The 27,630-nt window shown below is 29.9% G+C and overlaps 1 protein-coding gene across 17 annotated transcripts in view; it reads left to right on the forward strand.

Moving 5' to 3' along the window:
• Nucleotides 1-27,630, forward strand: part of LOC106078008 (androglobin-like) — an 87,882-nt gene that overhangs the window by 50,172 nt on the left and 10,080 nt on the right. For 9 of the 17 annotated variants that reach the window (XM_056032908.1, XM_056032918.1, XM_056032903.1 and 6 more), the window contains 25 exons: nt 948-1,010; nt 3,299-3,361; nt 3,626-3,659; nt 4,462-4,629; nt 5,563-5,719; nt 6,843-6,957; nt 7,606-7,773; nt 8,527-8,671; nt 9,966-10,001; nt 12,212-12,256; nt 13,511-13,561; nt 14,876-14,905; nt 16,814-16,834; nt 17,994-18,027; nt 18,939-18,953; nt 21,258-21,275; nt 22,449-22,472; nt 22,786-22,880; nt 23,043-23,136; nt 23,243-23,377; nt 23,956-24,109; nt 24,687-24,874; nt 25,356-25,564; nt 26,403-26,503; nt 26,803-26,856. In XM_056032908.1, coding sequence (XP_055888883.1) covers nt 948-1,010; nt 3,299-3,361; nt 3,626-3,659; nt 4,462-4,629; nt 5,563-5,719; nt 6,843-6,957; nt 7,606-7,773; nt 8,527-8,671; nt 9,966-10,001; nt 12,212-12,256; nt 13,511-13,561; nt 14,876-14,905; nt 16,814-16,834; nt 17,994-18,027; nt 18,939-18,953; nt 21,258-21,275; nt 22,449-22,472; nt 22,786-22,880; nt 23,043-23,136; nt 23,243-23,377; nt 23,956-24,109; nt 24,687-24,874; nt 25,356-25,564; nt 26,403-26,503; nt 26,803-26,856 — 2,217 coding nt within the window. Of the gene's footprint in view, nt 1-947; nt 1,011-1,528; nt 1,562-3,298; nt 3,362-3,625; nt 3,660-4,461; nt 4,630-5,562; nt 5,720-6,842; nt 6,958-7,605; nt 7,774-8,526; nt 8,672-9,965; nt 10,002-12,211; nt 12,257-13,510; nt 13,562-14,875; nt 14,906-16,813; nt 16,835-17,993; nt 18,028-18,938; nt 18,954-21,257; nt 21,276-22,448; nt 22,473-22,785; nt 22,881-23,042; nt 23,137-23,242; nt 23,378-23,955; nt 24,110-24,686; nt 24,875-25,355; nt 25,565-26,402; nt 26,504-26,802; nt 26,857-27,630 lie in introns of all 17 variants that reach the window. The other 8 variants (XM_056032906.1, XM_056032907.1, XM_056032910.1 and 5 more) reach the window with 8 other exon arrangements.

Consider the following 27,630-nt stretch of genomic DNA (forward strand, 5'->3'; position numbering starts at 1 on the left):
TTAACGTAGTCTTATAATATATTTGAATATTCTTTTTAACAGATTAGTAAGGTAACTAATATTTATATTTGTATTTACTTCTTAATGTAGTGTCTGACCTTTATCAATATCTATATATCTATAGAGTCATTCTATTTGTTTTTATGCCCCTGAATGATTTTATCCTCAACATATTAGTTGTTGTGAAGAGAAAAGAATGATGCTGTTGTGAACTTCTTTGTGATAGAAATGATGACATTAGAGAAGACTTTCTTTTTGTATAATAATGTTGTACATATCCATTTTTGATTTAAACTGGAAAGCATATGTGCTTATGTCCTTAAAAAAAGTTTATATGAGAAAAAAGGAGGGCTTTTATTATTGGAGTTACAATGTTATATTAATATCACACACAGTGGCATCCAACATGTTTGTTATATCATCCTTTAAGTATTGTTTTAGATATGTCTTTTTGTATACATCTATGGATATTCGATTTGAGAATCTTTTTCTGTCCTTAATGCTGTTTCAGCATGGAATGGAATGCCTGAATCAGTAAGGAAAATCCAAAAACATAGAACATTTGAAAATCTTTTATCAAAGTAATAACTAGATTAATGCATGGATGTATCTAGTATGAACAATTCTTTTTAAAAGCAACAATAAAAAACAAACAGTGATAATATATAAGATATGATGATTGTAGCAATATTTAATTTATATATAGGTAGAAATTGACAGCAACCCACCCTGATGATGATGGAGGCACAGTAATAGTGTGTCCATTTGATTAATTTTAATACCCATGCATATTTAGAATCTCTTATGTTTCAAAATCCCCAAGACAACTTGTTTTATCTGAAAAAAAAAATGTGCTCAAATATCAGCTTTTTTTTTATTACTATACTTATTGCATTATTAATTATTCTGTTTTTTAAATTGCTTTTTTTTCATTATTTTGTTTAAAGAGCAATCCCGTAGAGTTACATGTTGAAAAGCCACCGAGTGTTTTACGCAAAACAAGTAGAAATGTAAAGGATGACGTAAGGCTTTACAGCCAGCCAGTCCTATTAGCTTGTAGATGATAGTGTCTACATTTTATTGCAATTAGTTTAATTCATGCTAAGATTTCCTCAAATTTATATACACACATGCTATTAGATTCAAATGTATAAACCCAGTAGTTTAATAATGTATTTCTTACAACTTTAGATCTTGTTGTTGTTTTTTTCAACACACCTTTTTTTTTTCTACTTTGACATTATCCATTAAGTAATAATGACTAGACAAATCTTGACAATAAATTCAAGTATAAATATCAAAATGAGTTTTCAAACTTTGCTAATATATTCCAGTATTAAACTGTATTATTACATAATGAAATATTAGGAATACATGTTTTGCTTTAAATTGCTCCATGGCATCCTATATTTAAATTAAAGAGGGATTGATCCATGTGTTATTTTGTCTAAGTAACTACTTTCAGTCCAAGTTTTCTTCAATACTTATCTTAATGTGCTTGTTGTTTACCCTTCCCACTCCCATACAGGTAGAGCATATACCGCCAATGTCTAGGAGAAATGTAAATTCTTGTTTTTGTTTTTCCTTTTGTTTGCTCTCTTGTTTGTTAGTGAATTTCAGTGACAACCTGTTCACTAGAAAAGAAATAACTCAGCTTCTAACTGAACTGCATATTATAATACACCATTTTCTAACTTAAAGAGCTATGACAAAGTTTGAGCTAATGTAATGGAAGTGTTTGTTAACAATTGGTTAACTTTGTAAATTATTATTTATTTTGTTACTCGGTTATTGCTTACTTTGTGTTAATTCTCTTTTCAATAGTATAATTTTAGATACTTTTTTTTATTCTTATGCTTAACCAAGACTACTTTAATGATATATCTATAAACAAACACAAATAAAGAGTATATACCATACCTCCATATGCCAGTATATTCTCTGTCTACAATGCTAACATATGATTGAAAAGTTATAACTCTAGGCTTATTATTTATGTCAGTTAATCAAAAAATACATGTGATTCATTATGGCGATTAAAAAAATATTAAAGCCATCACAGTTTATGAACATTAAATTTTGAAGTATAGAAAGTTAAGAAGCTCTCTCTTTTTGAAACTTACCTCTTTATAGAGTCAGTTAACTTCCATTGTCTTTGTAGCCAAACGTTAATGGGAGTGCCTGGTGGCCAGCACTGAGTTATGTCTTAAAATACCAAATTTAAAGTTTCAGATCATCACCAGGTTTAAAACTTAAGATCAGTTCAAAAGCCATGACCCCTAACCCTACTGTGGTAATTTATACCAACACATAACAGGAACATATCAAGAAATTTTTACTTAAAACTTGTGCAAAGAAATGCTTTAATCAAGATAACCAGCTTAACACTGATTTTTTTTTTAATGCAACTTGAAGGTAACTAGTGTACTTAAATTACCATCATGACTGTTGTAACTACAAAAGCTTTTGCTTACATGACCCCAAAATATGTTGTTTACATTTATACTTGTGTAATAATGTTTATGAATAACCTTTTTTTAGTTTTAGATCATTGAATAAATTGTAAAAATCTTTTCGTGAAAGGGTGTTTTAAGCTCTGTAAATATTGTTTTCTATCTCAGAAAGTCAATAGCTTGTCTTGAGCAATATAAATATTTTTTTTAAGAAAAAGTTTAGGCCTGATGCAATCTAGAAATGTTTCAATAACTGAATATTATCTTATCTTATATGATACAGATATATTACTTATTAATGTTTTGCCTTAAAAAATAATTACGAAGACATTCAAATGATACTTTAGCAGTAATCATTTATATTTATTCAACCTATACATACACTATATATATATATTTATTTCTGCTTTTTGTTTATTGATTTTCTCTTTTTCTATTGTTATTTATATTAACCTATTTTTTTCAAAAATTAACAATTTACTCCTTTTAATGTTAACAAAAATAATTTTTTACTTTTCAAAAAGAACGTCAAGTGGAAAGTTACTATTCAGTAACATTATAGTAAATATTATGCTTCACTTCTCTTCAGTTAATATATCAAAATTATAATTAAATAGAGTAATAAATTGTTTGTGTTGTATAATTTGCATTATTCGGTTACCAGCACTTAGGGTATCTCAATGTAAAGAATTTACCACCTGGCAAAGAGAAACTTAAGAACATTTTGAGGGTGTAAATTGTATGGTTTACAAAAGTGTATTTTATTTATAGATGTATATGAGTTGAATAAAACAGTAACATTTGAATGATTGTTTATAGAAAACTTGTTTTTTTTTATCCCTCAGACAATGGTTCCTGCTACAGCTACCACTGTTAAATCTGAAAAGAAATTATTTTCTTCACCTATGGTGAGTTTTTTTTTTCTAAATGATTTTTATGTTGTTGTTTTTTTTTTGCATTTATTATTTTTATTACTTAAAGCAACAACTGCAACTGTTTTAAGAAAGTTAATTAACTGTGGCACTGTCCAGCTATTCAAATCTATCCATTTTATTGAACTGGTTCAAACTAAATTGACTGTTATACATATAAATAAATAAATAGAACATTATATGTATACTTATTTGAATAATTTGAAAAAAAAATAAAGTTATTTAAATTTTTTATTGTAGGGTTCATCAGACAGCTCAACATCATATTATCTGTGTATCCTTTTAATATTTATTTTATGTTACTTAATATCAAGATAAATTGATACCTTATAATTTCTATGGACTTTGTGATTGAGTAGCTTATGAAAAAGTTTCTATTTTATTGAGAACATTTCTGCATTTAGCTTAGCAGAACTACCTTTCTTTACAATTGTATTAAACTCACCCCATTAATCCAACCACTTGAGTCCCAGTACACTTTTTATTGTGAGCAAGGTTGTTTCCTTATAGCTATTTATACCAATGCAAAAGTACATAATGCAATAGATGTACCTTTTTTCTGTCAAGTTTTATCTTTTCCATGGAAGACAATTAAGGGTTGGACATGCACAACATATCTCTTACCTTTCCACGTCTCATGAAGATTTGGGCCCAGGTCAGATATTGTTCTACTGGTTTGTTTGGAGACAAAATGTTTCTTCTCTTAGCATACACTGATTTTATGAGGGCTTTCAGGTATTCCATTTACTTACAAGGCCATTCCGGAGCAAGCTATGTCCTACAAACTCAAACTGCCAAAGGGTCTTCGGCTCCTGATATCTCCTCAGGGTTGATGCCCGAAGCCTTTCCCATGTTTGGGTAAAGCTGCAAGAGTTTTCCTTCTCCTAGGTGGGTAGCTAGCCAAAGCCCCTCCTGCCTGAAGCTTACTGGTTTAGGCCTCTGTTACTCATTTTCTGTGTACTTATTCATATCATTTTATATATTAAAAAAAAAGTAATTGGATTTTAGTATCAGGTTGTAGATAGTTTATAAATCATACACAACAAAACTCTGGATTTCTTTAATATAATTCAAAGTTGTGGACAACCTGAACCCAACTGATATTCTTGTGTCCTACTCTGTTATACCTCGATGGTTCGACCCACCGGTTGTATATCCTGAGGAAAAAAAAATGTCTATCTCCAAGTCAGCCAAGGAGAGAGATGGGGAGAAACTTGAAAAGGAACTAACAAATCTTTCCCTGGGTAAAATTTTATCTTTATTAGCAAATGGAAATTTTTATTTCAAATACAAGATGTGGTTTTTAGATGCAACCATAGACCATAAAAACATTGTAAATCTGGACACTTGATCTTATATAATACAGACGTTACTTCAAAAAAGAAGATGATTACGTCCTACGCGTCATGCATTTAGTCATGCATATTAACCAATGACTTAAATTCTGCCAAGTCACTGGTTTTCCTGGCTAGCTCAGGCAACCCATTCCATGCTCTAATAGCACTAGGGAAGAAGGAGTATTTGTACAAATTTGTCCTTGCATATGGGATGAGGAATGTGCCTTTATCTTTGTGTTTTTCAGAGTATTTTATTAAATTTTGTATTTGAAGATTATGGTTCAGTGTTTTATGTATTATTGCTACTTTACTTTTGAGCCTTCTGTCCTGAAGGCTTTCTAAATTTAGTGATTTTACTAAAGGTGTTACTCTAGTCAAATGTGAATATTCATTTGTTTTGAATCTCACTGCTCTATTTTGTGTTTGTTCTAGTTTCTTAATGTTTTCTTGAGTTGAGGGGTCCCAAACGGAGGATGCATATTCTATTATTGGCCTAACCAAGGTTGAATAACATTTTAGTTTTATGTTCTTATTTGATTTATAGAAATTTCTTTTAATAAATCCTAATGCTTTGTTTGATTTTTTTGTAGTTTCATCAATATGTGGATTCCATGACAGTTTTTCATTTATTGATAAATTCAATTTCTTATTTAATTTCTTATTCCCAAGAAATCATTTTCATTAACTTACTGTGCCAAGGAAAAATAGTATACTGTTGAAAAAAAAATATATATAAAGTGATCAAGCTTTTTATTTTTTTCAGTGTTGGTGTTTTAGCGTTTTAGATTTTAGTGATATGATATGGTGAACATGTCTTTAAATATATTTCCATATTAAAAGGTGAACAGTTCTCAACTGAAATAAAACCACCCCCAGTTGTTACTCCTGGTACACTGGTAGCGGAACCATATTCCTGGAAAAGTTTAGTGACTGGCCAACCCATTTTACGTTTAAAAACAACAGGCACCAAAGCAGCCATGCTCAGTCTTCCTGCAGGGTAAGTAATACAACACAAAGATTAAGTGATATTAAAAATGTATTAATCTTTGGTTTTGTTTTTTAAATCATTGATAAGATTGGAAAGAATATGAATTAATTTAAGTCTTTATTGGACTATTGCCTTTATAATAATACATAGTTATCAATCGCTCACACACATTAGATTAGTACAATGATTAATAACAGAGTTCTCATTTCAACTTTTAGCAGGGTGGGGAATGTGTAAGGTAAAAAGTCTCTTAGCTGTATAGCTAAGATAAGAAGGTAGAAGTCTTTTTCTGTATTTAGCTATACTTGATACAAACCAATTGGCCTGTTAAACTGTCGCAACAATTGAATTGGTGGATACCAGATGGAAAAGTTAATAAATGCACGCCATAAAAAATGAATAAACTTTCTGATATAATGTTGCAGTTATTTGGGTTACATAGATTCAGATTATAAAGCTTCGTTACAAATGATGCACATGAATTTTTGAATTTCTGCTTATATTATTGTAGTAAAACTAAACCGTAAATAAATCAAAGTAATATTTTCTGTTCTAAATGTTTTGTTATTTTTTTGTGGTAGATTAATTTCCATAGGTTCTTACAGGATGAAAATATTTCATTTTAATAACATGGACTATTTAAGCGATAACCTATTATTAACTATAATCTCTTTCCACTTTCGTCATGATGTTAGTATACAAATAATAAATACGATGCCGCAAGTTGCACTATGCTTAAATTTACATTAATTTAAACTTGTAAAAAAATTATTTATGCTGCGACAATTAATATGTTTCATTCTGATTCAGTTCTCTACCCTTCAATAAGAACAACATAAAATTATTAACTTCCATCGAAAAACTTTGATACAATGTCAGAGTCGAGATAGACACAAAAAAAATCCATATTTTTGATGGTCTTAGGGACCCCTGACAAAATGTCATTCTACCCCCAAATGGGTCGTGATCCACAGGTTGAGAACCCCTGATCTAGATATAGCCCTGTTTCATTCTAAATATTAATAGCTAAAAATACACCGTTTAAAACTAGATATGAAAATAGAAAGCACATTTATATTTTTTTAACATATATTTTATCAACATTATTGCTTATTTCATATTGTATTCCCAGACGTCATGTCCTGAAATTTATGATGTCATCTAATCTGGGTCACCATGTACACATGTGCTCCACAGCTAATTTTACTTTTGGTGATGAAGAGACTATCATGCCCATGCTGACAGCTGTAAGTTAGACAACTTTAAAGTTGTTGTTTTTTATTAGCTCCCTTCTTCTCTGCTACTTTTGTTTCTTTCTGTTAAGAGTTTTTTACTAGGCTTATTGTTAAACTGGTTCATTGTCTCAAAAGCATCAAAATTGTTATCTGTGTGAGACTGTTGTCAACCAGTGATAATTGTCTTACAGGTTAAGCCAAAACTTCTCAAGTTAAAAAAAAAAAACATGCAATGCAGACAAGGGTTGATTCATTGGAAAGACCAAAACTTTTAATGTTCCTTATCAGAAGCAAAAAAAAAAAAAACAGTAACAGTATCTCATTCAAAATGGACTCATTCTTAAACCATATAGCAATATAAATTCTTACAGAGAAATATCTAAAAACAAGATTGAAATATTTTTGTGTACTATTTTTATGGATAATTTTTAAAATTAAATTTATACTTTAAAAAATAGCATTTTCTGAAAAATGTGATAATTCTTTTCAATACATCATTTGAACTCATCTCTGCCTATGGTCCCATCTGTGGCATAGGCCAGCAACCAGCTTCCTCCAGGCATCTTGTTTCTGGACCTGTCTCTCTTGTGTATTACTTAACATTAAACCTTATTAACTAAAAATAAATTTCTCTGCTCAATTACCCATTTTTTGTTTCAGGAAAGCTGTCGATTCAAAGACAATGCCAATAGCATCATTCAAAACCTGAATAAATGTATCAATAGCTTTACAGATACGCTACAGTTTCAACAAGCTTGGGATATGTTTGTTGAAAGTCATTGTCCATTTGTGAAGAACAAGCAGTTTTCTAAGACCCAACATTTCCAAGTAAGCATCAATTAACCAAAGGAATGTGGTGGATGAGGGGTTAAGTTTTAGTTTTCCAAACTGAGGAGTCTCAGGTTTGAATCCTGGGTACCTGACATGTGCTAGCCACAGCTAGAAACAGATAACCTTTACATCATCTGCCCTATCTTCTTCTTCTTCTTCAACTGTCAGGTAGAGTTGAGCCCTCGGCTCTTGGAACTCTAGGCCAGCAAAAGTGAACAAGAGCTCCCTCTCACCGGCCTGAATGAGAACAGTGTACACTGTTCTGTCTGACGGGTGGGTCAGACTCGCGGCAAGAGACGGCATACACTAATACCCCCGCCACTTTCCTTTTCTATACCAGGCTAACAGTGCGGGACACGCCATTTATGTATCGGCCCCTTGAGGAACAGCGCCTGGATTGTGACAAGGTTGTGGGAGCTTTTTTACAACTCCACACAGTGCAATGAGGATGCTCTTGCACCCCCATAGGCACCCCTTGGGAGTCTTGTTTTGCTACCCTTTAGCCTAATCGTTTCCTCTTACGATCGTTTCCACCCGGGCGCCACTATGAAGCAGGGTAGCATGCCCGTGATCATCTGCCCTATAGATTGCAAGGTCTGAAATGGGTACTTCACTTTACTTTGATACAACTTCATTTTATAACATAGTATTATTATATTGTATACAATATTCACTCATTTAAATCTAAACTTGTAATAGTAGCTGTTTTATTCAATAAAAAACACTTTCCAAATACTTTACTATTTGTAGATATTTAACGAATCCTTCTATGCCATGTTGCGGAAGACATTAAAAGACATGATTAATGCAGAAGTGGCTTTTGCTTGGAGAGCATTCAATTTTGATGCAGTCACACCAAACATATTGGGACATAGTAGTGCTTCAAGCAGACCAGGCAAGTGCTTGGCAAACATTTCTTTCAACAAATGTATTTTCTTTTTCACTCTATGTACACCATAAGTACTTCAACTACACGTTATTTTTTTGTCCTTATTTCTTCTTAGTATTATTCTTGCTCATTAAGGTTTAAGTTACTAGAATTATTTAAAATATTTTCTAAGCATTACTCATTAAGGTATAAATTACTAGAATTATCCATAAAATATTGCATTACATTGTAGAGGTTTAAGTTTTTATGTTCAGAGTTGTGTGCTCTGCTAATTTTAACTCTTACTCTCTGTAATTAGTTTCCATGTTTTAATGGAATTATCCAATTTGCTCATTTGTATTTCACTACCCTGTTATAATTAAACTTCAATAACTTTTTTTTGTCAGAAAATAATATATTTTGGTATAGAATTAAAGGAGAATATATGCCCTTTTATAAAAAACAACAACAATATATTGTTTATTTAACAAAAATTAATTTAGTTTTGGATTATAGAATTCAAAAATGAAAACTTGCCCATTAGAAGACCTGTTAGAACTAGATCTAGACAAGATCTAGGTAATATTTTATGATCCCAATCTTTAAAAAAAATAATTTATTATAGGTATTTATATTTTTACAAAACTTAATATTTATTATTTAATATATCTAAAACATATACAATTATTGTCTTGAACTAAATATCTCATCTCACTACCATCTGGAAAATTAATCTTAAGAAAATAGAACCTTCTTTAGCCCCCACTTTTTTTAAAGCATCATTTCTGGTAAAAACACATTGAAAATGAACAAATTCCAGATGTTTTATAAAGGGAAACTATTCAAGATTAAATTAAAGCAATTAAAAACATTTTGGAAGAAAAGAAAATGAAATATTTGATTTTTTAAGCGTCGACAGTAATAGCCTCAATTTGTCTGAAAGAATGGGGTCAAATCAAGGAGGATATCGTTGATAAGGAGAGAAAGAGTTAAATGTATAAAATTGCTTTTGTTAGATTTTCTTTGTATCACAAAAACAAAACTAATGCTGTTTGAAACATAGTGGTGTGCTGTGAAAGAAAGTAGGGAAAAGTAGGGAGGCTTATTATTAGTTTAATAAACATACTGGCTTAACATTGAATGAAAACAATTATTAGAATATGCCACTAGTATTACATATTCTTGCTTGTTAATTCTAATTTATAACAGATCTAGTGATTAGAGTTATTAACTTGAATTGAAAAGTAGTATTCCTCCAACTTTTTCTAACGCTATATTTAATATATGAAACAAGCAAATTGTTTTCTCTAAATAATCCTAGAGCTGCGACAGTTTTCTCCACCTCCACTACTGTATGGTAATATGTTTTGATAACACGTTGAATAGCAGACACACACTAAGCAATTCTCAACCTGGGTTGTCCATAGACTAGTTAGATGTTGGAGGAGGGGAAGTTAGTTGAAAGAAATTTCAAATATGATTCCTGAAGAAAATTATTTTTAGGGAATTAGAGAAATGAAGAGAGAGACAGTATGGAGCAAAAAAAAAAAAGGTTGAGAAATGCTTTACTTTGAGCTGTACTTTTGGCATTGAGATATTTACACAAATCTAAAGCTTTTTTTTAGCTCGTTCTCTAAGTTAGCTTACAGCTATTCAATATAATTGTTACCTAAAGTCCTAACTATGATAAGAATTTAAAAATGAGCTAATTAGGATCAGTAAGAAACAAATAAATTTTGCATGTTTTTTTTTTGTTCTTTTTGTGAGAACCTCTTGAAATATTGTTATCAATAGTTCATTTACTCAATGCCACATGTATAACTTCCTCAAACAGACACAAAACTATTCAAACCTATATTGCTATGTTGTGCTAGTTTTAACGTTATTATTCGTTATATCTGTTTGTAATATTTGTTGTTTTTTTATCTTTCATTACCAAAAAATAGATAATTATTGCTATTATTATATTTATTGTTTTTTTTTTCCTTCATATTGCATCTTTTTGCAATACTACATCATTTAGAATAAAGAAAAATCTGTCAAACATTAAAGAATTTAAATGTTTTAATGCATTTTAATTTCACTATGTATCTTTAAAATAATGTTTGTCTTTATTCCTATACATTGAAGTTTCATGAATTTTCTTATTTAAAGTTAAACCTTTTTTTTCAAATTTCGCACAAGATTCAAATTAAAAAATTTTAGTTCTCAATTATAATGTTTGATTATGTCATCAGTTTAAGAAGTGAATGCAAAGGCTCTTCAAATATTTATTATACAAATATAAATGTGTCACATATATAAATGTAAACTTTTGTCTATAAATAAAATGCGTGTGCATGTGTACTCAATACATATTCATGTTTAACTGTAAGTGATGCTATTTGCATTTGTAAAATGATAATATATTTGTTTTTTAATCTATCTATGTTGCTGACCTTCTTCCCAGTATTATAACTGTATATTGACATAATGTTTTTAGGTCACTTTCACTGTTTCTAAAGACTTTGTCCTTGAAATTGACAATATCTTTATTTGAACTACATTAGTCTTTACTTTCAAACCAATATTGTTCTTTAGTTTGTAAATAAGTGACAAAATATTGGATCATTTGAATTTTACTCCAATAATATAATGATCACTTCAAACTGTCAAAGCTAATTTAAATTAAATTTAAACTATGAAGTATTAGAGTTAGGTTTAATATTCTTCTGATGATGAATATTGTTTTGCATACATTAACCCTAATAAAAACCAGTTAAGTAAGTAATGTTGAGCTCTGTATTACTTTTTTGTTTTGCTTTACAATGTAGAATATTTTAACTAATGTCTTTAAAATGCTCAGATAACATTCTAAATTTTGTTTCAACATCTGCCATGAGAATAACTTTTGGCAGCACTGTTTGATTGTAGATTTGTTTTGATCAATTTTCCAACCAGTCCCATCATTACTGTCAAATGTTTCTACAATCAGCTTTGACTACTTAATTATTTGAGAAATAGTGAACCTTCGTCTGTCTTTTAATCTGTTGGAGCACCACACATGATCTGACAACTGTCTCCTTAGACAGGTCTATGTCCTCTCATCCCTTCCTGTGTCTACCTCTTCTTCTTTTCCCTTGTTCTGTTCCCTGCAGGAAAGCTGGCAAAAATTCTTCTTTTCCATTGTACTGTTCCCTGCAGAAAAGCTTTTGCCAGTCATTAGGATATGACTGTATAGTCTTAATTTGCATTTTTTGGGGGGCCCCATTTTCATTGCAATTCTGATTTGGATAGAAAATTGCTTCAATTACAGTTATTTATACAAAACAATGTTAAATATCAAGCATAAAAGATTGGACTTAATGCTTGATATACAAAGAAGTGCTAAGCAATATGACAATGAGTCTAAAGAAATAATCAATATTAAATAGCTTGTATATTTAACTTCATGTAAACTTGTTCAATGTTCACTAACATGTTTTGCCACTGTGTCCTTAACCAACAAAGAGGTATCTAACTTGTTAATAATAATTATGTAGATAAAAAAAAAATGTCATAGTTTTATGTTATCATTTTTTGTCACAGAGTCCAGGGCCATATCAGATGATAAAATCCATGCAGATACTAAAGGTTACTGATGTTTTTGAATTGGTTTCTTATTTGAAAGTTGATATTCTATTTTAAATAGATTTTTTTTCCTTTTAATTTGTTATTATGAACAGGCTATTTGTTGTTTATGTATATGTGTATATTAGACAATATATTGATAGACAAGAATATTTACAATATTTTATAAGTCATTTCTTCGATTGTTCTAAGGACTTATTGGGATTGGAATAGATTAGATTGGATAGGGAATAGATAGAGTGATAAAATTATAGTAAATAACACATTGATTTCTTGATTAATCAAAATGATTGATGAATGATTTGAAAAATAGTTTTAAATCTATAATCTTTAAATGGAATAAAAAAAAGAGATTTGTTTGATTCCATTAGATAATGACTTTTATTTAATATACAAGAATAAATGAAAGAGATTCATAAATCACTATGGGATTGCATATTCTGGTCAATTTTGTACAAATAATTTATACTATAGAATGATATAGTGGTACGAAAATGTTGAAAGTAGCAAAACAAAATGGATGTTTGATTGGTGGTGTGGTTTGTGCCAAAGACTGTCATCTTGATGGTCTCCAATTCAAACACTGTGGACTGCCAATCTTGCAGGAATTTTTCGAGTTAGGACATAATAATCTTCAAACATGAAGGAACTAACAGGTTATATTTAACTGTCTTGTAGTCACTTGACTTAACTAATTCAGAGAACAGAAAACTGAATGAGTTAGAATGTATTCTGTATAAATCTAAATAACAGTGGGAAAAAATGACCTTAGCAAACTTAACAAACCCTAGCAAACTGTATTTGATATAGCTAATTGTTGTTGGTAGATATTGCTTGTTTAGAATGGTTGTTGCTTGTAGTGCTTTGTAGATGCAGAATGAGTTTCTAGTCATGGTTGTTGTTCATATTGTCTTTTCAGCAGATACACATTTTAATAGATTTTTAACTGCCACTTAATTAATTTTAGTAAAATCTGTAGCGCACCAAAAGTAGTAAACTTAATATTTTGCTATAACTTTAAAAAAATTGTCTTTGCTTTAATACTATAAGATGATTATAACATAAATACAAATTTATTTTTTTTACATTTGAAATCTATGTGAAAATTTTACATTTTGATTATAGTAGTTTTTCTTAGCTTATTTTTTTAAATGTAAACTGAATTTTATTTTGTTAAATTACTATTCTAGGACTTATGTTTTTAACACATTTTCACAAATATTCTATGTGTATTTGATTGTTTATTTTCTTGACCAGGCACAAGTGTTACAAGTGTACGTAGCTCAGCAAAGCCACTTCAAAAGAAACGTATGTATTAAATGGTTTTGAAAGTATAGCATTTAAGTGTCCTATGAACTTTATACTTTGTTATTAAATGAATGCTTTAAAAGTGTCCAGTTATTGAAATATTTATATTTTTTTTATTTAAAAATTATGTTTCACATTTTGACATAATATATATATTATATATATATAAGCATTTATTTATTTATTTATTTTATTTACTAGTCGACTTGCGGCGTAGCATACACTGCTATTTTGCAGGGCTGGCCTTTGGGACCGCAGTGGGCCCTGCACTGTCATAGGCCCCATGCTAATCCTAGGTGTAAATTATTAAATCAAACCATTTTATAACTTATAACAGATCTTCCATGGCCTCCTGATTTACCAGGAGCTCCTGGAGATCTCCTGAAATTACAGAATATACGAAAAAGTCCTGGAAATCTCCGGAAATTATTAAAATCTTTTGAAAACTCATACAAACGCCAATCCTATGCGCGCTAAAAAAAACATGGCATTATCACTTAATTGTGGAATCTGGTGAAAGAAGCTTCTCGTGCCTCTAATGAAGAATTACTTGAGGTCAACAATTCTCAAAGATTGATTGAAACATTTGGTAATTCTTGCTATTGAGCGTGATCTATATAGGAAACAGATTTCTTATGATATACTAATTACTTTGCTACATGCAAGGCTCGTGAAGTAATTCTGTGCGTAGTAAAGAATGAATAAAATGCAAGGATGAATTTATTTTCTACTCCTACCCTAACTGGGCCCTGCGAAATTCGTTTCGCATTAGGCCCCACAATGGTTAAGTTTGGCCCTGCTATTTAGTGACGGGCGAATACAGATTAGATTACTTGTTCTTTTTCCATTACTTCTTGGTCACAATGGTTAAGTCCAGCCCTGCTATTTAGTGACGGTGAATACTACTAGTAAAAAAAAAAGAGTGATCTTTCTATTACTTGGTGTCCAAACTCTTGAGCCATGAAGAGAATTATATATATAGATTTTTTTTTTCCTTTTATTTTTTTAATTATATGTCCAAAACAAAATATTTCCATATTTCCTATATTTTATTATTGTATGAAGTAATAGATGATATTTAGGTTTTTATTTGTTAGATCTATTCAGGATTCTTAAGTAAATCCTTACAATGAGTCAACCAATTAGATTTGCATATTTAGTTCTCATTACGTTATTCTCTGTATGAACTATATGATTTTTTTTTTCATTATCAATAACATATCCAGTTTTGTTTTCACCCTTTTGTACTGTTGTATGAAACAGATTAAAAATAAAAGTAGCAATAAATATAGAGAGAGGTTATTTTTTTTATAGGAGGTGGTAATCAAAGTGCTGTTTTGCCAGGTACCAACAAACAAGTTCTATCCAACTTACTTAACTTCCATTGCTTCTTTGTCAATTGAAATACCTCACATTTCTTATTCTAAACTTAACATTGAAAAATGTATGCACAATTACTAATACTATGATAACCATTTTTTTTAGAAGTAAGGCTAACATTTATTTTTAAAATTTGCTTTTTGAAACAAGTTTTTTTTTCTCTTTAGTATATAATGATACTTTTCTTTAAAATTGAAGTCTTTAAAAATAGCTTAATTTTTTTTTAATATAAGAAAACATTATTATGTTTACATCATTTATTGCATATGCACAATTACTAATACAATGATAACCATTTTTTTTTACAAGTAATGCTAACATTTATTTAAAATCTGCTTTTTGAATCAAGTATTTTTTACACTATATATATAGTATATAAGAATACTTTTTTTAAAATTGAAGTCTTTAAAAATAGCTTAATTTTAAAAAGATGACAAAAAATTTAGAAAATATATATATAAACATTATTATGTTTACATCATTTATTGCATACATTATCTTCCCCCCCCCCCTCTTTTTAATTTTTTTTTGTTGCAATATTCCTCAGATAAAAATACATTCTCTTATAAATCAGTTATTACACTCTTTAGATGTTTTTTTAAAAATAAAACATAAAAACATGTGTTTTTTTTTGCTGTTTTTTTTTAAAAAGCCAGTTAAGACTACACTACAAAAATATCACTTTTACTTGCTTTTTAGCATGATGGAGATTAACATTGGATAACCTTTTCTCTCCTATTATATATTTTGCATGATGCTTATATAGATCTATAGCCACTTTGGTATTTTACACATTTCTGTATTATCAAAAGTAATAGCAGACAAATAGTCAAGAGCTAAATAGAATTTAATTTTTACAAAGCTTATATCAACTCACTCTGTCAGTCTGTCTGGTAAAAAGTTTGTTCATGTTTTTTCTCTCACACCCAATCTCAGATCAAGGTGAAATTTTGCCCACTTATTTCTTTTACATGTCAACACAAGAATCAATTTTAAAAAATTAAACAATTTGTTAATTAGCTATTGGTAATTCATTATTTTATTTTGTATCTTGAACAAGAGAAAGAAAATTTCCTTGACTGATAAAGTGGTATAACTTAACTTAGTCCCTTTATTGTTTATAAATTTTTTTTTTAAATAACTATAAATAACTATAAAAGCTATTTTCATAAGCAGCCATTGGGGTACCACACAAGATCTGTGACCGTCTTTCTCCACTCCTCTGTCTTTTGCCTTTGATATAATTTCATTAGTTGAAGGCCTGTCCATTCTTTGATATTATCTTTACATCTCTGTCTACATCTTCTTCTTTTTGCTGCCAAATGGAAGGCCAGTTTGAAAAGGTTAAATACTAACATTTATTTTGCTTTTGTTTTCACAAGAACCTTTTCTTACTTAACCAATTTAAATCTTTAACTTTTATGCTAATTCTAATTTTTCCAATTTGTTAACTTAGAAATAGAATACTACTAAAAAAAAAAAAAAACCTAAGAGAATTTAAATTGATTCTATGTACAGCTTTGAAAATGTATTTCAAACCTTTTAACATTTAATGTATGAAAATGTATTCAAAACTTCCAGAAGACACATGGTAATGTGTGTTTGTGTTTTAATATGAGATTTCATTTTACAGCATTCTATTAAGTTTGGAATAAAATTTAGAGACTTTATTTTTCTTAAGATACTCTGGGGACATAATGAATCTGAACTGAATAGTTTTGTTATTTACATCATTATATTGCATATTTTTTTGGTTTACATATCTTTGGTTTAAAATATAATTATAAAAATGTCAAATTTTCTCAATGGTAAACATTGTAACCCAATATTTTTCTTTCTTTCTTACAATCATTTAATTGCTTGGACACTTAGACTCAACTTCTTCTGAAACAGGTAATACATAGGAATGAGCTTTATTATTTCATTGTTTAAACTAATGCTTCCCAAATGTTGTCTTTAGCGGAACACTTTGTACACTTAGAGAATTTAGTGGAACACTTAGTTTATTTTTTAGGCTGGATTATTTCCTGTTGTTTCAATAAAACAGTAATAGTTAAACCATATCCTAAATTTATCTTTATTATTTATTTCAAAATATATAACTAGGCCTACGAAAATGTATGATAAAATAGGGTGATTAGCTTTGATGATATTGTGTACTTAAAGATCATACCTTTTTGATATCAGCCATATATATTGGTTAGATGAAACCTAAAATTTGGTGTGGTGTATGACTTTGACTTTGTTGCAACATTATAAGAAAATCATACTGCACACTTATAGGTTGTAGAAAACCGAAGTAAAATAACAATAGCTTGTTTTGAAATGATTTGGTACTCTTCACACAAACTTAATCAGAATTCATTTATGGTTGAACTTTGTTTCAATAAACAGTCAGTTGTTGTTATACAGTTTTTTCCATTACCAAGAAGAACTAATAACATCAAATTTTATAATTTCATATTATCTTATAAAATACAGACATAGCTTCAAAAAAGAAGATGATTACGTTCTACACGTGTTCCTAGGTCAATCTAGTCATGCATGTTAACCAATGATTTAAATTCTACCAAGGCATTGGTTTTCCTAGCTGACTTAGGCAACCCACTCCAGGCTCTAATAGCACTAGAGACTTAAGTCATTGGTTAATATGTATGACTAAATGCATGATGCGTAGGACATAATCATCTTCTTTGAAGTAATGTCTGTATTGTATCAAGATAAGGAGCATTTGTACAAATTTGTCCTAGCATATGGAACAATGTGCCTTTATCTTTGAGTCTTTCTGAGCATTTTATAAGGCTTTGTCTTTGTATTTGAAGATTATTTACATTTGCATTTACGTTATAATTAATTCACATGTAGACCTACTCATTAATAGTTTGTTGAACACTTATTCAGTTTGGGAAACACTGGTTTAAATAATGTTTTATTTTTGGTTGTTTAAAATTAGGTAATTTTTTAGTTCTAAAAAGATATATTAGAGAGTCTTTAAATTGTATATTATGCCTTAGTCTGCATAAATCATGTGTTCTTACATATTCTTCTCCAGATGTGGAAAAAAATGAAACAAACTGGACAAACAGGTAATGGGCTAAGATAGAAATAAAACTGCATTATTGTTGATAGCACTATGACAATAAAACTGCATTATTGTTGATAGCACTATGACAATAAAACTGCATTATTGTTGATAGCACTATGACAAAACACTGCGCCCATCAGCTACTAATAATTTACTCAAGAGAGAAGTCCAAGGAAGTCTTTTTTTTTTAAAGAAATAACTTCAATTAATAGAGTCTTGATTATTATTTCTGACTAAAATAGATTTTGAAGACTTGAAAGACTATTTCCTTTTTTTTTTCTCTAATTATCCAAACAACTGCATTGCATTTCAGTCAATTCTGGTAACACTATAGATAAAGTTCTCCCATAACAAGATGTATTATTGTTTTGGAAGTTATTCATTTACATTGCATTATAAATATAACAAATAGCATTGAATTTCTAGGAAACAGTGGACTAAGATGTTTTTTAAGCTCGTAATTAATTATGCAGCATAGAAGCATAAATCCTATTACTACACACATCAAGACAAGTATTTTTGAAAATATTTTCTAATAAGACTTCATACAGTCAATGGCTTCTTTTTAATTATTGTTTAAACAAGATTGCTCTTCAGCTAAAGCTGTGCATGATTCCCCATTCAGTAGGATAAGTAAATAATTAGTCTGTTTGGTTAAAGTTGAGCAGGTCACATCACAGTAGTATATACAGTATACAACATTTAGTAATCATCTGAAGACAATTTTTTTTTAAATATTGTTTATTCTCTGCAAATAAACAAAGTAACTGCCTAGTTTCAATAGCAAAAGGCAGCATACACAATTTAAATTACATTGCATAAATTCTTGGATGTAGGCTCTTAGCTTGTAGTTCTATTATTTGTACTATTATTATGTGTAGTATGGCTCTAAACTATTTACATAACTTTCAGCCTTGATGAGGATGAGTATGTTGATACTGCTTTGATTGATTTTTGATTGACATTGTTGTATTACAGTTTGAGCAACATTTCAATTTCAATAGTTTTCACTTTGTTTAAATGATTTTATTTTAATAAAAGTTAATTAAATGAATAGTACCTCTAGATTATAATTGATTGTACAGATTAAACAAAATGTTCATGGATTTTCTTTACAAAGACTTTGTTAAGCTAGTTACATCTTGTGCTATCTTTCTTACAGTGTGTTGACCAAATATGAAATACTTTTTTTTTATAAAATGTTTTTGAGACTTGACATATTTAACAATTCTTATCTTATTTTTTAAAATTCTATTTTTCTCTACTTTTCAATAGACTAAATTAGAAGCTATAGGATTATGTTGTTGTTTTTTTTTGTTGTTGAAATAAAGACTTTTCTTTTTGTCTAATAATATAAAAAAAAATTTTACTGGCTTGTCTCTGGACTGTCATTCAGTTGTCTCAGTGGTCCAGGGTTCATATCCTGCCCTCCTCCTTTGTCCTGCTGGAAGTTTGGACTAGGAAATAAATTACCTTCAACTCTGAAGGAACATCCGGAACATGTAAAAAATTTACGATGAGGATTGCATTTTGCTTCACTTATTAACATTTAATGAGGGTGTCATGTGGCCAGCACAATGACCAACCGCCTTTACTTTTCCCCAGCTTATGTCAGATACCATTAGAGCTGGGTGGACCTTAAAGATCCCCAAACTAAATTCCCAGTCTTCTCCAGGATTCTAACCTAGGACCCTTGGTTCGAAAGCCAAGAGCTTTACCACTCAAAGTAATAAAAAATGTCAAAATAATAGTCAGAAATGATTAAATAAGTAATATACTGTATGTTCAAATAATTGAGCAAAAAAAGAACATTCATATTTAATTTATCATCTTTCCACCCATGAATAAAGTATGAGCGAAGAGTAGGAATTGAACAATGAAATGATTTGAAAACATCAAACAAAACTTAAAAGAAAATGTACAGCATCAGGATTCAAGTTTTTGGAAAAGCTATAATAATTTAAATGTGCCTATTAATGAACATAAATCTTAAATGGGGAGCAGTATCTTGATGTTTGTAGAAGAAGAATACCAATCAATTTAACTTTACTCTTTCTCTCCGTAATTATTTACCACATTCTGGTGGAATCAACGTTGGTATCGTCAGTAAGGAGAGAAAGAGTTAACCATGGGCCTCAGAAACAGATGACCTTTACATCATCTGCTCTATAGACCACATGGTATGAGAGGGGAACTTTACTTTTACTTAATTCCTTATTAAGAAAAAAAAGAAAAGTTCTCCCATTATTAATTATTTTATTCCCTAAAATGATATTAAATCATGAAAACTTTTTTTGTCCTAATTGACAAATGAAAGCTATACAGTACACAATTATATGTTTTATTGTCAAATTTCTGTCATAAAGGATTTAAAATAAGTTGATATATTACATTTTCAAGCTAGTTCATGTTATAATATAATATTTAAATGTTTGTGTTCATGTTTTAATTTTTTTCACCCTATTTTATGGGGGTTTTATAAATGACTTAAGTATTTATGTTTGCATTTTTAGTTAAGAATAAAATTAGAAACTTAAGGTCTGAGTAGGGAATTTTAATTATTTTTTTTTTAATACATTCTGAGGCAATGATGAATCTCAACTGGACAGTTTACAGTTTTTGAATTTTATTATTTTGTTTTATGATTTGATAATATTGTTAACATGAATGCTTATTTTTCTATGTTCAGCCATTAAGAGATATGCATTGTTTCCATTTTCTCTGCATCTTTTCCTAGGATAACCATTTTGCTATTGTCTTGTTGTACAACAGTTCTGGAAGTTCTCTTTTAAGACTTTAAGGTCCATTGAGATAGGCATATTATGTTGATATTATGACCATGTTTCAAATTGATAAGATCTGGGTAATGAGTTAATCAGAAATATCATAAAATCTTAAATGAAATCTATATTATTTAAGACTATAACATGCTCTTTTGATATTCATTACATAGATGAAATCATACAAAATAGATATAGTATTTTTACTTTTAATTAAAATCATTATCATTAATTAATTAACTAATTTGTTATTTTTTTTTTATTGATTCCTGTATTGTCATTGACAATAAATAATTGTGTAAAGTTTCAACTTGATCCATGAATGGGAAGTGGGAGAAATAGCATGTACAAGATTTGGACCAGACCAATAGTGAGAGTGAGTGAGTTGATATAACTTTATAAACAGAAATGGTAGTCCAAAAGTAAATAATTTTACTTTTTCAACTTTCAGAAATGAAAATTCTGCCAGGTATTTTATGTTATTCTCTTTCTTATTTGTTGAGGTTTCCTTATGTAGTGAAACAAAAAAAAAAGACTTGCAGCCATCTTAGATATTATAATTGTACCTTGTTTTGTGCTTTCATTGTTGTTTATTTTATTCTAGTTAAAAATGTTTAATCACAGATATAGAGAAGTGTGAATGCCTTTTGTAATTTATAACTTATCAATCAAACTTTTTTAAATACCCTACTATTCCATTTAAAGAATAAATTGTTTTAAAGTTTAAGAATTATTTTTAGTTTTCCTAGGATTGTTTATCAGAAATGTCTATGCTTCTGCCATCTTATTGGTAAATAAAAAACAACACTCTATCAAAAGTTAATCTGCCATTTATATTGTGACAAATAGATGAAATTTGTTGACTATGGAACAACATAATAGTTTTTTTTTAATTTTCAAATAATAAGACTAGTCAATATAGGCCTACTCTTTAGTTGTTATAAACTGTCTTTTCTGCCATAGCTTCATTCAATAAAAAAAAAATATGCATACATTTTGTTACAAATATCCAGTCTTATGTTGAAAACATGTTGATTTTTTTTACCTTTGAAAAAATACTCAAAATATATATTTTTTTTTAAGCAACACTAAGCAAAGTACTGTGGAGTCCTGATTATCCAAACTTCATAAATCCAGAAATCTTCTGAATCTGAAACCTAAATTAGGATAATTTTAGGAATAAAAAAAGACTACGAAAGAAAACTAAGAAAGAACAATGAATAAGTGTATTATGTACTAAAAATTACAGAATGTTTCAAAGATGGACAGTGTAATGAACAAAACAGAACATTGTTTTATGAAGTTCTAAAGTATATTGGTTTTAAAAAGCCTATTTCATTTTTTCACAGAAGAGAAAAAGACCTCTCTTGCGGTTGAGATAGTCTGTTGTTTTACATAGCATAGCTTTATATCAAAGGCAGCGTACGAGTGAATTAGAAATGTAATCTTTAGCAGCCTAAAGATTAATATAGTTTGGTTTTAATAGGGAATAGATTACATTATTAACTGCATGATAAATTAGAGGTTTTCATAAGAACTTTTATTGTAACTTAATAGTGACTGTCATAAGAACCCACTATAATAATGATGTGATTTATATAGCATGCAAGGGACCTAAACATTGTTTTGCATACCTTTTCAGTCCAAGAGAGATGTCTAAACTAAAGTAAGCTGTGAAAGTCTTGAAAGATGATTTTTTAATAACTTGAACTGTTAACCTTTTTAGTTGTTATACTTGTTTAGCCTCCTATTGCTTTTTCTTTATTGATGTTACGTTATGTTTTTTTTTTTCATTTATTGATAATTCAACATTTGTTTTTCAAAGCATACTTTTCATTTTTTCCTTCAAATGGTGAAACTTGATGACTTTTATCAATACATATTTGTTTTAACTTGCTAATGAAATATATTCTATTAATGAGGTTCTATTAATGTAATTACTTAAAAAAACAAACTGTTGTTTTCTTTTATCTTACCAGGCAGCCGACTGTTGAAGAACTTGTAGCTGCTGTCAAAATTCAGAAAGTCTGGAGAGGATATTTTACAAGAAAACTGAAAAAAGCTCGTGTTGGAGGTCAGTGCAAAATATGTGTTTGTGCAAATCTACGCTGAAAAAAATTATTTCCATATTATTAGTTAGATTTGGTTTACTGTTTGTTTGTTTTTTATCAGCCATTACATGTTGTTTTCTTTTCAACAAAATATTATCTTTAATTACCTGTATCTATATGTCTAGGTACAGAATTAAATGCCAAAGTATTTGACACCTTAAGCAGGTGTTTGACAATCATTGAAGCTAATTCAGAGGAAAATGGCCTTTTCTTACTTAGGTAATGTACAATTTCAAAGCAGTTTGTTAGTGATGGTCCTTTAAGCAGTGTGTATTTTCATTTATCCCATATTGCATTATTACTTATTATTATGTGCATTTACTAGAGAAATTTTCAAGAGAAATCCTGACATAATGGCCCAGTACCCCTTTTTTAAAGATGAATGGAATAAAATCTGCTATGCTGATTATAAAGGTGCTTACACTGAGCAGCCATCAATGAGCTGGTTTATTGTCTTTAGGTTAGTCAACTCATTTGTTTTTCTTGACCTCAACATTTAAATTAGAATTTTTTTTTTTACTACAAAATAATAGTTGTTGTTTTTTTATATGTGACACACTTCTTCTCTTTTACTAGCTTTTAATATTGTATTGAATTTCCTGCAGCATTTGTTTCTAAGGATTTAAAGTATTTTAAATGTGTCCCATTTTGACTGTAGCACCATTTGATACAGTAATCTAATTGTATAGTTTGGTGCTGTCTGTCTTGAGAGCTGATTCACTGATTTGCATTACTTCCACTTGAATCAGAGCACGATCTGTCATGTCTAAAGTGGCCCAGTTGTTAAAAGGGCAGATTTAGCCACAGTTCCTGCATGTAATATAATCTTCTGTCTTACAAATTTTCGTCTTCTTCCCCTGGCCAAGATTACCAAAACTTTTTGCTCTCAGCAAGCTGGCCACTTTTCGACCTCTTATTTTTTAATTGAACCTGAGCTAATATTGAAAAAATAAATAGGCCTCTATTCTATCTATATGTATTTATTTGCATTTATCAATACATGAGAATGTTTCATTTTTTTCCTCTCAAAAACTTTAGAGATATATTTTATGTGAAAGAAGAGACACTGGTAGTCCCTAAACTGTATGTGCCTATAAATACATGTTTACTTCGAGTCATTGACAATGACACCTACCAAGAGATTCCAAGAGTTTTCCAGAAGGTTGCTCCATACATCTATAAGAAAAATAAGGTAACTATCTCAGCAGCTGTTTTATGGAATACTTTTTAATCAACTGTCTATGTTTCCATGATAAATTACTCATCAAAAGATATTGTACTGGGCTAAATTAAATTAGTTTCTTATGTAGTTTAAAGTTCTATTTGACAAATGAAATTAAATGTATGTTGTGTAACTATGAAAGAAACCAACCACTTTTCATTTACCTAGCTGAGATCTGGGATTCATTTAAGTTGACTGAACAGTCCAGGCCTTCTCACCCTAATAGAAATACTTTTTACAACTTGAGATCTATGGATTATTAGCTATGTGTTTTACCGTACCTCCATCCAATCCCTGTGGAATAACAATTATCCTAAATTTGAACCTTGATTGTTGAAATTGAAACACAACTTTGAATCCACCCAATTCTAAGCTTCTGACATTGCTTAAGGAATGTTATCTTTCTCACATAATTCCTTCATACATTTTCGAAACATTTCTTAAGTCTTTAGGAAAACTTTTCTTTTGAATTTCATCATGTTATTAATTTTTTTCTTTCTGTTGTTAAAAACACTGTACATAATGTTATTTTATTTTATTCCAATAGAAAGGCTACTCTTTTGTAGCAGAAGCAAGAACTATAGAGCAACCTTTGACCCCTGGCAACTGGCGCATGCGTCTCATAGGCTCATTAAGTCCTTTACCAGCACCACAGACACAAGATGTTTGCTGCAGCTTTGTAACAAAAGAAATTAGAGATTACTACATTCCCAATCCAAAAAATATCATTTTGAGGTAAGTGTTGACTATATTCCCAATCCAAAAAATATCATTTTGAGGTAAGTGTTGACTACATTCCCAATCCAAAAAATATCATTTTGAGGTAAATGTTTACATTCCCAATTCAAAAAATATCATTTTAAGGTAAGTGTTGACTACATTCCCAATCCAAAAAATATCATTTTAAGGTACATGTTTTGTCATACTGGGAGTAGAACACCACTATGTATTTGTTTCCAAAGGGTTGAATTCAGCATCACCATTCAGCTATCAGCTCCCCCCCCCCCCAAACCTTAACAGAGTATGTAAGCCAATAGTGCTGAATATAATTTAAAGCTTACAAAGAAGCTGATTTTGGGCCACCATAATGATCATGATGGAAGAGGCCATTTTGAGAATGGTCTCTATTTTTATAAGGACTAAGTATTCCTTGTTATATTTGATCCTTTGTGTTACTTGGTATCATCATAAAATACTTTTTTGTATTGTTTGCCAGACAAAGTGTGAAGGTGGCTGAGGATCACTTTGCCAGTCTTCAGCTCAACACATCTAAACCTGATGCATACATCAAGCTGGCTGTCCTGGACAATGAGGAGGAAATCATCAGTGCTGTAGGACAAGGTCATGTTGTTATACCAGCATTCACTTTCCTTAAGGACATTACCCAGGAGGACTTGGACAATAGAAGGGCTAGCTCTAGAGCATGTGAGTCATTCATAAAAAAACAACATAACATTTCAGAATTGTTTGTAAATGTTCTTCTTTCCCTCTTAACTAGTTAAAATCTCATAGATAATTACTTTTATGACCCAATGCAAATGATGCATAAGAATTTATTTGAAATAAAATATCTTAAAATCTTTTTAAGATTGTTAAAATATTTTATTATATTTGACTAGTTGTATTATTGTTTGTTTTCTTTTAGTCTAAGAAGTATCCTACGTGTAATATAATAAATTCATCTTGGGTATATAGATTAGATATGAATGTTTGAAACACACCATCATTTTACAATGCATTCTTCATCCTGCCTTCTACAAAAAAATAAAAGGATTTATAACACCCATAGCATTCCATACTTTTTGTCTTTTCCCATTTCTAGCAAAAGTATGTATAGTACTCAATAATGAGCATACAAAAATGTAAGAGTCTAAGAGGAAACACAAACCTAGTTATGAGTGTTGTTTCTACTAAACTCTTCCCATTTTAATCCGACCTTCCTTCTGAACTACTCCTTCTGCCTCCCTTTCCCTCTCCTTTGCCTCTTCTTCCATCTTTACTTCCAGATATTTGCTCTCTGGTTCTCCAGTTCTCTTCTGTCACACACATTAATTTTTCTTGAAAATAAATCCTAAGCATGCATGAAACTAATAGTCACTGTACTATTGATGAACGCAAAGCTAGCTTTTGAAAAAAAAAATTGAACCAGCCTCATACTAGAAAGTTTTGTGATTTTGGAAATGTATTTATTAGCTCTGACATTGTAGCTGTCATTAGTCAAGCCTGGTGGACATTGCAAATTCTGAAAATATTTTTTGTCCAGCTTTACGTGGTTCAAACAATGCAATCTCTGCTAAAGCTGACAAGCCATCAAGAAGCAAGAGAACAGAATCTGTTACCAATGCAGATCAGTCCCCTCCATCTGTAAGTTGTAATCACTTGTTAGTCTTAATGTAGTTAATAATAATTTCATTGATCATTTAGTATCAGATCTGTTTGGTCTGAAATGTTTTTAATTAGCAAGGAGCAAACATCAAATCATTTTAAAGTATAGTGTTAAATAAGTGTAGAGAGTTGAAGTTACCAAGTCCTTTTATGTATTTCTTAGAGACATTCCTTCAAGATCTCATTACAGTTTTCCTAAAAAAAAAGATTTTTCATGGACTCAACTGTCTTCTGCTAAAGTTAGAGGAATAGTTCTAATGAGTGATTTTATTTTTCAGAGAAACAGCATGAGATCTGATGCTGAACTGGCAGAGAGATTAGAAGATAGCAGGGTAATCATTGACTTGTCTTATGTAGCTAGTATTAAATTATGAAACACATTAAAAGCACAAGCTGTTTGTGAATACATTTTGTATAAAATAATTAATGTTTTGGCATGCCATGTACTAAAGTTGGTGAACTAAGGTTTATTTCACATAATGAATTCATTAATGTCCCACAGTTGATAGCAAAACTTGGTTAATGTTAATGAAACTATGTCTGTGTTGGATAACATTTTTTGAACATAAAATCCCCCATACTAATAAATATTTATAAAATTCAAGTAAAACATTAGTGTTTGAAAGAAATTTGTACAAATGTTATCAAATATCAAACTAAATAGTTTTCAAACTTTTATCTTCATGAATATTAGAATGTCTAAGTACAGTATAAGTTCCCCTTTCAGACCTTGCAATCTATAGGACAGATGATGTAAACGTCAAATGTTTCTGTGATGGTGTCATGTAGCCAACACAACTACCAACTGCCTTTACTTTTCCTCAACTAATATAAGGTACCCACTAGAGCTGGGTGGACTCAGAGGTGCTAAAAAATCCCAAAATTATAAATCCCAGTCTTCACCAGGATATGAACCTGGGACCCCTGGTTCAGAAACCAAGTGCTTTACTGCTCAACCACCTATGTCTGTGTAACCCATGTTTAATATTTCTGAACTTAATATAGAACCAATCAAATGCTGTTAACTTAGCACAAAGTAAAGACTCAGTAAATAACAACATAGTGAACATGTCAAAGTTTTGAATGACAGCTGAACAGAAGAACAT

Source organism: Biomphalaria glabrata, chromosome 6 (genome assembly GCF_947242115.1).
Source record: "Biomphalaria glabrata chromosome 6, xgBioGlab47.1, whole genome shotgun sequence".
Classification (NCBI taxonomy): Eukaryota; Metazoa; Mollusca; class Gastropoda; family Planorbidae; genus Biomphalaria; species Biomphalaria glabrata.